The sequence below is a fragment of the Bubalus bubalis genome, chromosome 4 (assembly GCF_019923935.1).
Source record: "Bubalus bubalis isolate 160015118507 breed Murrah chromosome 4, NDDB_SH_1, whole genome shotgun sequence".
Lineage (NCBI taxonomy): Eukaryota > Metazoa > Chordata > Mammalia > Artiodactyla > Bovidae > Bubalus > Bubalus bubalis.
This window is the reverse complement of record NC_059160.1, coordinates 63,751,446-63,763,003: the sequence shown is the minus strand read 5'-3', so window position 1 is coordinate 63,763,003 and position 11,558 is coordinate 63,751,446. Positions and strand designations below refer to the sequence as shown.

The window sequence follows — 11,558 nt, the reverse complement described above, 5'->3', positions numbered from 1 at the left end:
CTATAAAATATGACAAAGGATAAAGTCTGCCACAGATGTTGGTAAATAAGACAGAACAAAAGTGAAGCATTTGCTGTCCCAGTCAATAGAGTAGCAGATACGAGGGTGAACAGCAGTCAGGTTGTGCTCCATGCAGCTGGCGACCGGGCTCAGATTCTCCTTTCCTTTAGCAATGAGGCCATGAAAATACTGGCAATCTGTTATAGAGTGGGGGAAAAGTTAGAACTGTGGTAACACATTAACTTGAAAAGAAGCAGGAGAAAATACAAGGTAACAAGCAATGTTGGAGGAGTAGGGGGAGTACAGGACAGGAAGAGGGTGGTTTTGTTTTCCAGGTCTGAGGCTGGGTGGTAGCTGCTGGAGGGCTGTGCAAGAGGGTGCAGGGTACAGGGCTCAGGGCACAGGCTCTGCAGCTGTGCTGTCCAGCACTGCAGCCAGAGCCACATGTGGCAACTGAGCATAAGAAATGTGGTCAATCTGATTGAGATGCACAATAAATGTAAAAGTTCACATTGGGTTGCAAAGACTTAGTACAAAGAAAGAATGTAAAATATCTCAGTTGTAAATTTTTATATTGATTTGTTGAAATGACAGTATTCTGGATAGAGTCTGTTCTGAACTAAATTCACCTGTCTGTTGTTTTTCTTTAATGTGGCTGCTAGAAAAATTAAAAATGCATATGTGGCTTACAGTTGTGGCTAGCATTGTATTTCTATTGGGCTAAAGTTGTCTATAGCAATATTATATGTGTGTGTGTGTATATATATGCGTGTGTGTGTGTATGTAATGCACACATATATGTGTTTATGTGCATGCTCAGTCGCTCAGTCATGTCCAAACATTGCAGGATTCAATTCATCACTCTGCCACTGACTTGCAGAGTAATCTTGGGAAATGACTCAATATTTCAGGCTTCAGCTTTCTTATCTGTAAATGAGGGATAACACCAGCACTTTCCTTCCAGGGTTATGAGAACTGACAGAGTTAATTCTTCCATAGCACCTGGCACAGAGCTTTCATATACTGAGCAGGTGTTGGGGCTCAGGGGAAACCTGGCAGCCTGAGTGAAGCAGGAGGGACAACAGCAAGTGAGCTGGGCCTCCTGCTATACACAGCAAGGACTTGGGAAGTTAATAACTCTGCCATCCCTGCTCTGGGGGAATAGAGGAAGAACTTACAGTCTTCAAAGTACTTCTGTCCATAGCTCTCTTTCACCTCTGGGGACACTTGACTCCAGATCCCCTCGAGAATATCCTGCATATTGTCAGGGAAAATGGATGTTTTGTACTTTCCAGGTACTATGAGAACAACACGAATGCCAAAATGACTGAGGTCCCTTCTGAAACACAAGGTGAAAGAGTGCTAACCAAGGAAACGATATGGTGTCTGACTTTATCAGTCCCACCCCTTCTTAAGCAAAGAATGCCCAAGGCAGAATGTTTCAAGAAAGGCATTTGGGTCAGGGAAGAATATGAAAGAGTACACTCAAGCATCTTGGAAAGATATTCAAGTAAAATGAGAAGGGCCAACACCCATAGATTGCTTTCTGAAAAGCTTCAGATCTGGGCTTTGATGCTGCCTCTTGCTGCCCATCTCACACCACTCTCTTACAGACACTCCCTCCTCTGTGACAGCTCCCTGAACCCCTGAGCCTCTTCCTCCTTACCTACTGCTCAGGTTAGAACTCAGTGTCTTTGTGAAGCCTTCCTTGACCTCTGCCCCAGGGAAACGTAAGTCACCCCCTTGTCGGTGCCTCTATGCACCAGCACATACTCATGTTCATATTTGCTGTATGCCCACTCCAGAGATTTTCACCCACAGAACTGAGTTCAGATCCTGGCTCAACTTCACACTTGACCATAGAGAATCATCGTGTCTTATGCATGAGTTTTCTGTGAGGAGTGAATAGAATGCTTGGCCCAGAGCTTTCCCTTTAACCCACCAAGGTTCAGTCTTTCCTTATGAGAACCATCAGTCAGGTTTAGTGACTTAAGGTACTTAATGAACAAGGCAAATAATTTTTTAGTGACAGACTCTTATCATTTACATATGAAGTATACATTACATACATAATATTCATTTATATTTTATACATATATGTCTTACAGAAATATATTAAATTTGTTTGAAACACATAGAAATCTTATAGGAGTGGCAATTAAGACCAAATAAATCCTAATACATTTTTCACATTCCCTAATGTACTACCTTATATTGTGAAAAGATTTAGACATTCCATTTCCAAAGTTTCTCATTTTAGTTGCCATCTATATATCAGGAGCCCAGGCTCACCATTCACAAATACACTCCTGGCCACAGTCAAGTCTTCCTCAGAGGTTGGGCCTTACCTCAGACTGTAGGATAAAGCTTCTACCCCCTACTTAGAAATGCAGTAGCCACCGCCAAACAGGGATACTCTCCTAGCTGGACTAGAAACATTGACTACTCTTCCCCTGGTCTTTCTGATCAGGGGAAGAAAGCTCAGTGTCACCTCGATGAGGCCAATCAAGTTCACATTCAAGATCTTGGAGAAGTCATCTTTGGTCAGCCATTCATTCGGGGCAGCAGGCAGAAGGATGCCAGCATTGTTCACCAAACCCCAGAGGCCTGGGGTAGAAACAAAAGGTATTAGTTAGAGACAGAAAACCCATTTATGAATCCTTTCAGTGTTCAAACCACATTCTCTTGAGGAAGATAAACAATAAATCCAATAGACTGGAAAATTATAAAGTATGTTTTAGTGTGCATGGTAAGTCACTTCAGTTGTGTCCAACTCTGTGTGGCCCTATGGACTGTAGCCCACCAGGCTCCTCTATCCAGGGGATTCTCCAGGCAAGATTATTGAAGCGTGTTGCCATGCCCTCCTCCAAGGGATCTTCCTGAGCCAGGGATCGAACTGCATTTGGTCTCCTCCATTGCAGCCAGATTCTTTAGCACTAGCACCACCTGGGAAGCCTGATAGAGTATGTTAGTAGTGTTAGTTGCTCAGTCGAGTCCAACTCTTTGCAATCCTATGGACTGAGCCCACCAGGCTCCTTTGTCCATGGGATTCTCCAGACAAGAATACTGGAGTGGATTGCCATTCCCTTCTCCAGTGGATCTTCCTGACCCAGGGATCGAACCTGGGTCTCCTGCATTGCAGGCAGATTCTTTACCGTTTAAGCTACAGAGAAGACCTAAAGTATGTTCTTGCTGCTGCTGCTAAGTCATTTCAGTCATGTCCAACTCTGTGCGACCCTATAGACAGCAGCCCACCAGGCTCCCCCGTTCCTGGGATTCTCCAGGCAAGAACACTGGAGTGGGTTGCCATTTCCTTCTCCAATGCATGAAAGTAAAAAGTGAAAGTGAAGTTGCTCAGTCATATCTGACTCTTAGCAACCCCATGAACTGCAGCCTACCAGGCTCCTCCGTCCATGGGATTTTCCAGGCAAGAGTACTGGAGTGGGGTGCCACTGCCTTCTCTGAGTATGTTAGATGGTGGTAAATAGCAATGGACATAAAAAGCTGGTGAGCAGGACTGGGTGGGCTGGTGAGGACTGTTTGTTACCATACTGAGTGAGGTGGTTGGTACAAGCTTCCTAGTAAAATAGAGAACTGAGCAAGTTCTATTTTACAGAAGAAAAATGGGTCAAAGGACCATCTGGAGCTTAGATAGGTTTAAGTGAAAAAAAAACAGCTGCAATAAATACTGCCAGGCAGGAGGATGCCTGGCCTGATGGAGGAACAGCAAGAAGATCAATGTGTCCGGGGCTGAAGGCAATAGTTAGGGAACAGCAGAGAGTCGGTCAGGGAAGCAGTGGGATGCCAGATAATACAATGCCTTGCAGGTCATTTTAAAGAGTTCAGCTTTTCCTTCAGGTGACAAAGGAAGCCATTGTAGGATTTTTGGGGGGTTTTGGGGGGGGGTGGTTTTCGCACTAGGTCTTCATTGCTGTAAGCAGGTTTTCTCTAGTTGTGGCAAGCAGCATGCGGGGGTGACTCTTCTCTGCAGTGTACAGGCTTCTCGTTGTAATGGCTTCTCTTGTTTCCGAGCACAGGCTCCAGGCATACGGGCTGTAGTAGTTACAGCTCGCAGACTCAGTAGTTGTGGCACACAGGCTTAGTTACTCTGCAGCATGTGGAAACCTCCCAGACCAGGGATTGAACCCATGTCCCCTGCATTGGCAAGAGGATTCTTAACCACTGGACCACCAAGGAAGTACCACTGTAAGGTTTTCAGTAGAGCTGGGACATAATTGAATTTATTTTTTAAAAGGTACTCTGTGTCTGCTCTGTTGAACTAACGAGAGTTGATGCAGAAGCACCTGGAAGGATGTTATTGTAGTGATCCAGACATGAAATGATGATGCCTAGAGCTGGATTCAGAGAAGGCAATGGCAACCCACTCCAGTGTTCTTGCCTGGAGAATCCCAGGGATGGGGGAGCCTGGTGGGCTGCCGTCTATGGGGTCTCATAGAGTCGGACATGACTGAACCTACTTAGCAGCAGCAGCAGCAGCAGAGCTAGATTGCTAGAACGGCAATATCAAAAAAACCCCAAAAAAACCTATGAACAAATTTTAAAGACACAATATAAATCTCTGACTTTTTGAATATGGTGAGGGAGAGAAGTGATACCAAGAATGATTTTTCTGAAATGAACAACAGAATGAAGTTACGATTAATGAAATGGGAAATGTTGGGAGATGAGCAATAATCAGGTGTTTGGCACACTAAGCTTAAATTTGAGATGTTTTTCAACATATCCAATTGGAAGCTATTAGAAATTTGAGTCTGGAATTCAGGATAGAGATATGGCTTGGAAATATAAGTGTAAATATCCTCAGTTCAGTTCAGTCGCTCAGTCATGTCAGACTCTTTGCACCCATGGACTGCAGCACACCAGCCTTCCCTGCCCATCACCAATTTCCAGAGCTGGCTCAAACTCATGTCCATTGAGTCAGTGATGCCATCCAACCATCTCATTTTCTGTTGTCCCCTTCTCCTCCTACCTTCAATCTTTCCTAGCATCAGGGTCTTTTCAAATGAGTTCTTCGCATCAGGTGGCCAAAGTATTGGAGTTTCAGCTTCAGCATCAGTCCTTCCAATGAATATTCAGGACTGATTTCCTTTAGGATTGACTGGTTGGACCTCCTTGCTGTCCACATCACTTTCAAGAGTCTTCTCCAACACCACAGTTCAAAAGCATCAATTCTCTAGTGCTCAGTTTTCTTTATAGTCCAACTCTCACATCCATACATGACTGCTGGAAAAACCATAGCTTTGACTAAATGGACCTTTGTTGGCAAAATAATGTCTCTGCTTTTTAATATGCCATCTAGGTTGGTGATAGCTTTTCTTATCCTAGATGTCCAAAAATTAAGCCCTGAGCACATTCTACATTAAGGATCTGAAGGAAATGGAGAAACCAGCAAAAGAAACTGAGAGAAAATACTGAGACAAGAGGAAATAAGTTGTAAGAGAATGGTGTTCTGGAAACCAAGGGTAGAGGGTATATCAAGAAAGAAAGAAAGTGGTCAAATGTTGCTATAGCGAGTAGAGTAAGGACTGAGAATTGTCCCTTGGCTGTAGAAGGTGGAGGTCATTGGATACCTTGATAAAAGCAGTTTGGGTACCTGTGGCGGATTCATGTTGATATATGGCAAAACCAATACAATATTGTAAAGTTAAAAAAAAAAAAAAAAAGAAGGAAAATGCAAAATGAAACACCAAAAAAAAAAAAAAAAAAACTATCTAAAATCCTGTGGAGCTACTCACAGGACCATGTCAGTGTGTAAAGAAGAAAAAAGTAGTGGGAAGACTGTACAAGTCAAAACATAATATCTTCAGAGTGTGCTGTTATCTAAAATGAGATGTATTATTACATTAAAGTACTAGTTTTTCCCTAAGAAATGGAACTACAACTAACTTTTCATTTCTTCTCATACTTTTCCATATTTCCAAAGTGCCTTAAAATGTATGGTGAATTGCTTTTATAATAAAATCTTTGCTTTAAAAAAAAAAAAAGCAGTTTGGGAAGAGTGGTGGCTGTGGGTGCATGATTGGAAACATTTCAGTAGAAAATAGGAAGAGGGATTGAAGGCTGTGAGCATAGACAAATCCATAGAGGAATTTGGTGGTAATAAGAAAAAGATTTGGTGGTGGTGACTGGAGGTAGCAGTAAGAGGATGGCAAGATAGGAGAAATAGGTGGTGGAGAGAAAAACATTAATGGTTCAGCAGACAAGATAGAGAGTAGAACCACTGGAAAGGTGTGCTGAATAGGCTGAAAGGGATATGCTCTATTGCACAAGTGAGTGGACTGGATTTACACAGAAGGAAGGTAGGGCAGGCTGTGCTGGTACAGATGATGGTAGGTGGGTAGAGGAGATAGGAAGAGTCTGGGGAAATTCTCTGTCAATTGCTTTAGTTTTTCTCAGTTAAGGAGGTCATCAGCCCAGAGCAAGGGTAGAAGGGAATAAGTTGGAGGTACGAAGAGAGGAAAACTTTGAAATGGCTGTTTGGAAATTAGGAGAATGAATGGAGTATAACCATATACAACAGCAATAGCATAAAAGCTCACTAGCGCAGACACGACTGAGTGACTGATCTGATCTGATCTGATCTGAGAGGGTTGTGGTCATGAATTTTTCTACAGGGACAGGCATGGGGCAGTGAGAGATGGTATTACCCAGGCCTGTGGTTTTACCAAGTACTACTAAGAGGAAAAGGGGATGAGAGAGTGTCAGGCATATGCAATGGGGTGATCACAGTAACAGATCATGGAATGAAGACAGGTAATATCAAGGGATGAGGATTTGTGAAAAATACTTGGATCAATGGATTGGAGGTCCTGCTGGGCCTGAAAATTTGGGATCTGGGGGAGAGCTGCAGTGAGCTGGAAAGAGTAGAGGTGGTTGTTATAAGAATGGGATGCAACTAAGGTGTCTCAGGCTTCTAGGAAAGTAATGAGCCCAGCAGGCCTCAGCACCATTGCCCTGTCTTTGCTTTGAAAATCTTGCAGAGCTCAGTAAACAACAGGACCAAAAATTACTTATTTTTATATCATTAAGCTTTGCATGCAATATCCTGAAGTGGTATGTTCTCATGACTCAGTTATTAACTCTCACACTCTCCCATACCTGAGATGATAGTACTATATTTCCCTTCCTTTTAAAAAACAATGGAAATGGGAGTGACCAACAGAGAGTGAAATCAAAGATAATCTTAACTCCTTTCCAATTTATCTTGAACCCTGTACAACCTTGAAGTGAAGTGGCTCAGTCATGTCCTACTCTTTCCAACCCCATGGACTGTAGCCTACCAGGTTCCTCCATCCATGGAATTTTTCAGGCAAGAACACTGGAGTGGATTGCCATTTCCTTCTCCAGGAGATCTTTCCAACCCAGGGATAGAACCCAGGTCTCCTGCATTGCAAGCAGATACTTTACCATCTAAGCCACCAGGAAGCCAAACTCAAATATTAATTTTTAACCAATATTAATTTTAATATTTAATTAAAATATTAATTTTAACCAACAAATTACTGTACTGTCCCCATGATTTTTGATATATCCTGGTATTTTCACACACACTGACCAAGAATTGCCAATGTTGGGCGATGTTCAGAGTAAATTGATCCAGGTGGCAGGGTCCTGGCAACAGGACAGTAACTCAGAGAGAACAGATTGGAACTTACAAAAATAAACAAAGGGAAAGGTCTTAAATTTCACGTTCCTTCATGTGTGTATGTGCTAAGCCGCTTCACCCCACAGACCATAGCCTGCCAGGCTCCTCTGTCCATGGGATTCTCCAGGCAAGAATGCTGGAGTGGGTTGCCATGCCCTCCTCCAGGGCATCTTCTCAACCCAGGGATCAAACCCACATCTCTTATATCTCCTGCATTGGCAGGCAGGTTCTTTACCACTATCACCACCTGGGAAACCCCTTAACATTTCTTTCATTGTCTCACAATTCCTGGTCTTCTCTCCACCACTCTCATAACCCAAAAAGACTGGAAGGAAGAGAATATACACTCTTGTATTGTGAGAATGGTCTTTAAGTAATGATTCCCCAATATCAGTATTACTTTTTTTTAACAATATTACTTTCTTTCCTTTATTCATTTTTTAGAACTTTGCAGAAGACGGGGGATATGAATAGAAAAGAAGTGACATCTTCCACAATTTATGTCCTTTGCTCAAAATCCCAACAGAGGCCATTCTCCACTTCAGAGAACCCATTCTCAAAAAGCAGAGAATACCTGCTGTATCGTACAGGGAGCTCAGAGCAGGGCTCTGTGATGGCCCAGATGGTGGCATGGGGGAAGGGGGTGGGGGAGAGGTCCAAGAGAGAGGGAATATATGTATGCTTATAGCTGATTCATTTTGTTGTACCGCAGAAACCAACACAACATTGTAAAGCAAGTATATCCCATTTTTTTTAAAAGGGAAGAGAGTGAGGGATCTGTGCTGGGGTGTTTACTGATTCTTATGTGCCAATGTCATCCAGTCTCATAGGAGACTGTATGTGTAAATAATATATATTCAAATAGTTAAGACATCAATCATTCTCTCAAGAAATTTAAAATTGCTTGCAATAAAAGTTGTATTGGAAAAAGGGACTACACTGATAATTAGTACAACCAAGATTAAATTCCAAAAAAGTCAGAAAAGTATGCGTAACTAGATTTAGAGAGAAGGCTTCAGCCAGGGGTGGCCTTTAAAGGAGAGGCTCCAATTCAGAGAAGCACGATGAATAAAACTGTGACCACAGGAAGCCACTGGCATCAGCAGTCCCCAAATGCATCAGATTTAGCTGCTTAAGGAGGAGGCTTATTTCTGGAACATTGAGGGTGTGAGGTTTTGAGGCTTCAACCTTTCATTAACATATAGAGACTTACCTCTGAAAGGGCCAAACCCCCTTTTCATTTTTCTCTCATTACTACAGGAGAGGGAGAGAAAAGCGAAACTTCAAAGGAGACATGCATCCTGGGGCTCAAGGAATTTAGGGGTGTTTTGAAAATACTTGAGGCAGTACAAAGTCCTTATTCACTCCAAGATCTTGAAATAATGTGACCAAATAGAACACTTTTTGAAATAAATGACTACAAAATACATGTCAACCTAATTAATGGTTCATTGTTCTGTAAACAATTTAAGAGTTCAACTTTCTTACATTTCTCACATTGTGTGTTTGTGATAATAGCTACAGAGTCACAGGCAATCACCAATTAAAATAAATTATAGGCAGTTGTGATAGTTTTATTTCTAGCACTAGTTTGTTTTCAAATAAAGCTTTATTTTAAAATTTACTTTTTAACTAAAAGAAAATCTTTTCTGTATGTAGGTGTGGATGCATTTCCATGCCTTTGATCTGATGTGCAGAACAGGGCCTCTACAGTGACCAGCTGGACATTCAGCCTGAAGCAAGGCAATATCTCATCCTCTTTTATTTGGCCTCAGTAGCTATGTAGCTCAAACAAAAATTTAGTAAGTTTTTGCGTCATGAATTTAAACTAGAAAATCATGCTGCTCTCAGTAACTGTGAACAAGCATTTTGCCAAAGTGCCAAAAGAAGACATTTAAACAGCAACCCCCACCCCCAACAAAATGGTCCCAGAGCCTTTTACAAAAATAAGGATAAAGTGTCCTCCACCTGTGCCAACTACTGTAACATTTTCAGCTGAGAGGACCACACAGCATGGACAGAGGGAATTAATTCTCAATTTCCTTTCAGCACTGGGAGCAGAAGGGCTATGCAAGGAAGAAACATGCAGAACTTGAGAGAAAGCAGCAGTTCCTTCAGGCTTCCCAGGTGGGGCTAGCGGTAAAGAATCCGCCTGCCAATTCAGCAGATGCAGGAGATGTGGGTTTGATCCCTGGAATGGGAAGATCCCCTGGAGAAGAAAATGGCAACCCCCTGCAGTATTCTTGCCTGGAAAATCCCATGGACAGAGGAGCCTGGCAGGCTTCAGTGCATTGGGTCAGACATGACCTAGTGACTGAACAACAGCAGTTCCTTCATGTTGAATGCAGCACGGGCAGCGGGACGGTCAACGTGCCTTTCCTTGGCTTCAGCCTCTCTCCCAGGGATTCCCTGTATTCAGAGTTCTTGCCCAGGATGCACATGGGTCAAGGCCAGGTGAGTGCAAGAAAGGGAGAAAGAACCAACACCTACAGCTCTTAGTCTGCGGAATGCTCACTCAGCCGAAGGACATACCACTTCCAGATCCCAAATGGTTGGCCCTGGATTTTCTTCTAGAAAATTGAGAAATCTGGCTGCTCCCTTGCCAAAGGGAGGGCACCTGCTTAGCCTCACAGGAAGCCCTCTCTGCTGCTTGCCTGGGCTGTCTGAGAAACTCATGCCAGTACTGATAAGAGAGGACAGGACACACAGATTTTGCTTGGGTCTTGGTGACAGGAGTTTGGGTATACCTTGATCTCAATTATTTTCTCAAGATTGACTCATCATAAATTCACTGTCAGCACTGACTGAACAATAAAGACATTTCCAGAACCCTCCCTGAATACAATAGGTTTTTCTGATTCTCAACATTTGCTAACTTTGAAAAAGACAGATTTATACTGTTCTCAAGAAAAGACATGTAAAATTATATACGAGCAGCATAATGGCAGCCTGCTCATGGCAAAGTTAACATTTTTACTCTGGATTTTCAGAGGATTCCATACATGCAAATTACAGTTTCTGCACCACAGTCACCTCTTTCTTTCCCCTCATTGCCTTTCTAGCCTTCATTCTATCTTCCCTACCTATACATACTCTTACCTATTAAGCCTGTTTCCTCACTGCTTTACCTTCCACTCTGATACACATATATTCCATACAACCTGACTTTTTTAGGCCAGTCCCAAATATGTTCACTTACTCCATGAATGCTAATGTATTTTTGAGTCTTCATGTAATAAAACATGTCCCAAATATATCCCTACCCTGAGCCCCAAGACTTTTCACCTGGCATGGTTTTTGCTAATTCTAAAACACTGAAGACAAAGCAGCCTATCCAATGGACAGACTTCCCCTGGCCATACCTCTGTCCCCCACATCTTCCTTCACCCACTTGGTGGTCGCAGCGATGCTCTCTGTCTTGATGACATCCAGGATCACCGTCTGCAGCCTGTCTGACGTCTGGTTCCTCAGCTGCTCGGCCCCCTGCTCTGTCAGACACTCAGCCAAAAGCCTCAAGCCTCGTAGGTCCAGCTGCCTGGCCAGGAGGTTCCCGAAGCCTGAGTCACAGCCCGTGATGAAGACAAACTTGTCCCGGAGGTGGCTCACCACCTGTCTCTCCCGGTACCAGCGCAGGAGGTAGTACAGGCCCACGAGGACCGCCAGGTACAGCCACATGGCAGAAACCTGTCCTTCCCTTTAAGAAAAAAGAAAATTCTTCCAGACTCAAACAGGTTAGGGTTATGTTTGCCTGCTTTTTTATTGTTTTCTAGTTTACCCTTAATCTACTCAATTAAGTTAATGATGCCTATAAAGATTAACTTTTGATATAATAATTTTGAAGGTTGGTTATTTAAGAGGCTTTTGAGGAATGTATTTGAAAATAGGAAAGCAG

General features: G+C 42.9%; 1 protein-coding gene across 1 annotated transcript; it reads right to left on the bottom strand.

Annotated features, from left to right (window-relative positions):
- LOC102407631 (retinol dehydrogenase 16-like) lies at positions 1-11,341 on the bottom strand. Its single transcript, XM_025282456.3, is given in 4 exon segments — positions 1-197; positions 1,179-1,339; positions 2,349-2,607; positions 11,029-11,341. Coding segments are annotated over 4 exon segments (930 nt in total).
- Between the last annotated feature and the right edge of the window lie 217 nt (positions 11,342-11,558).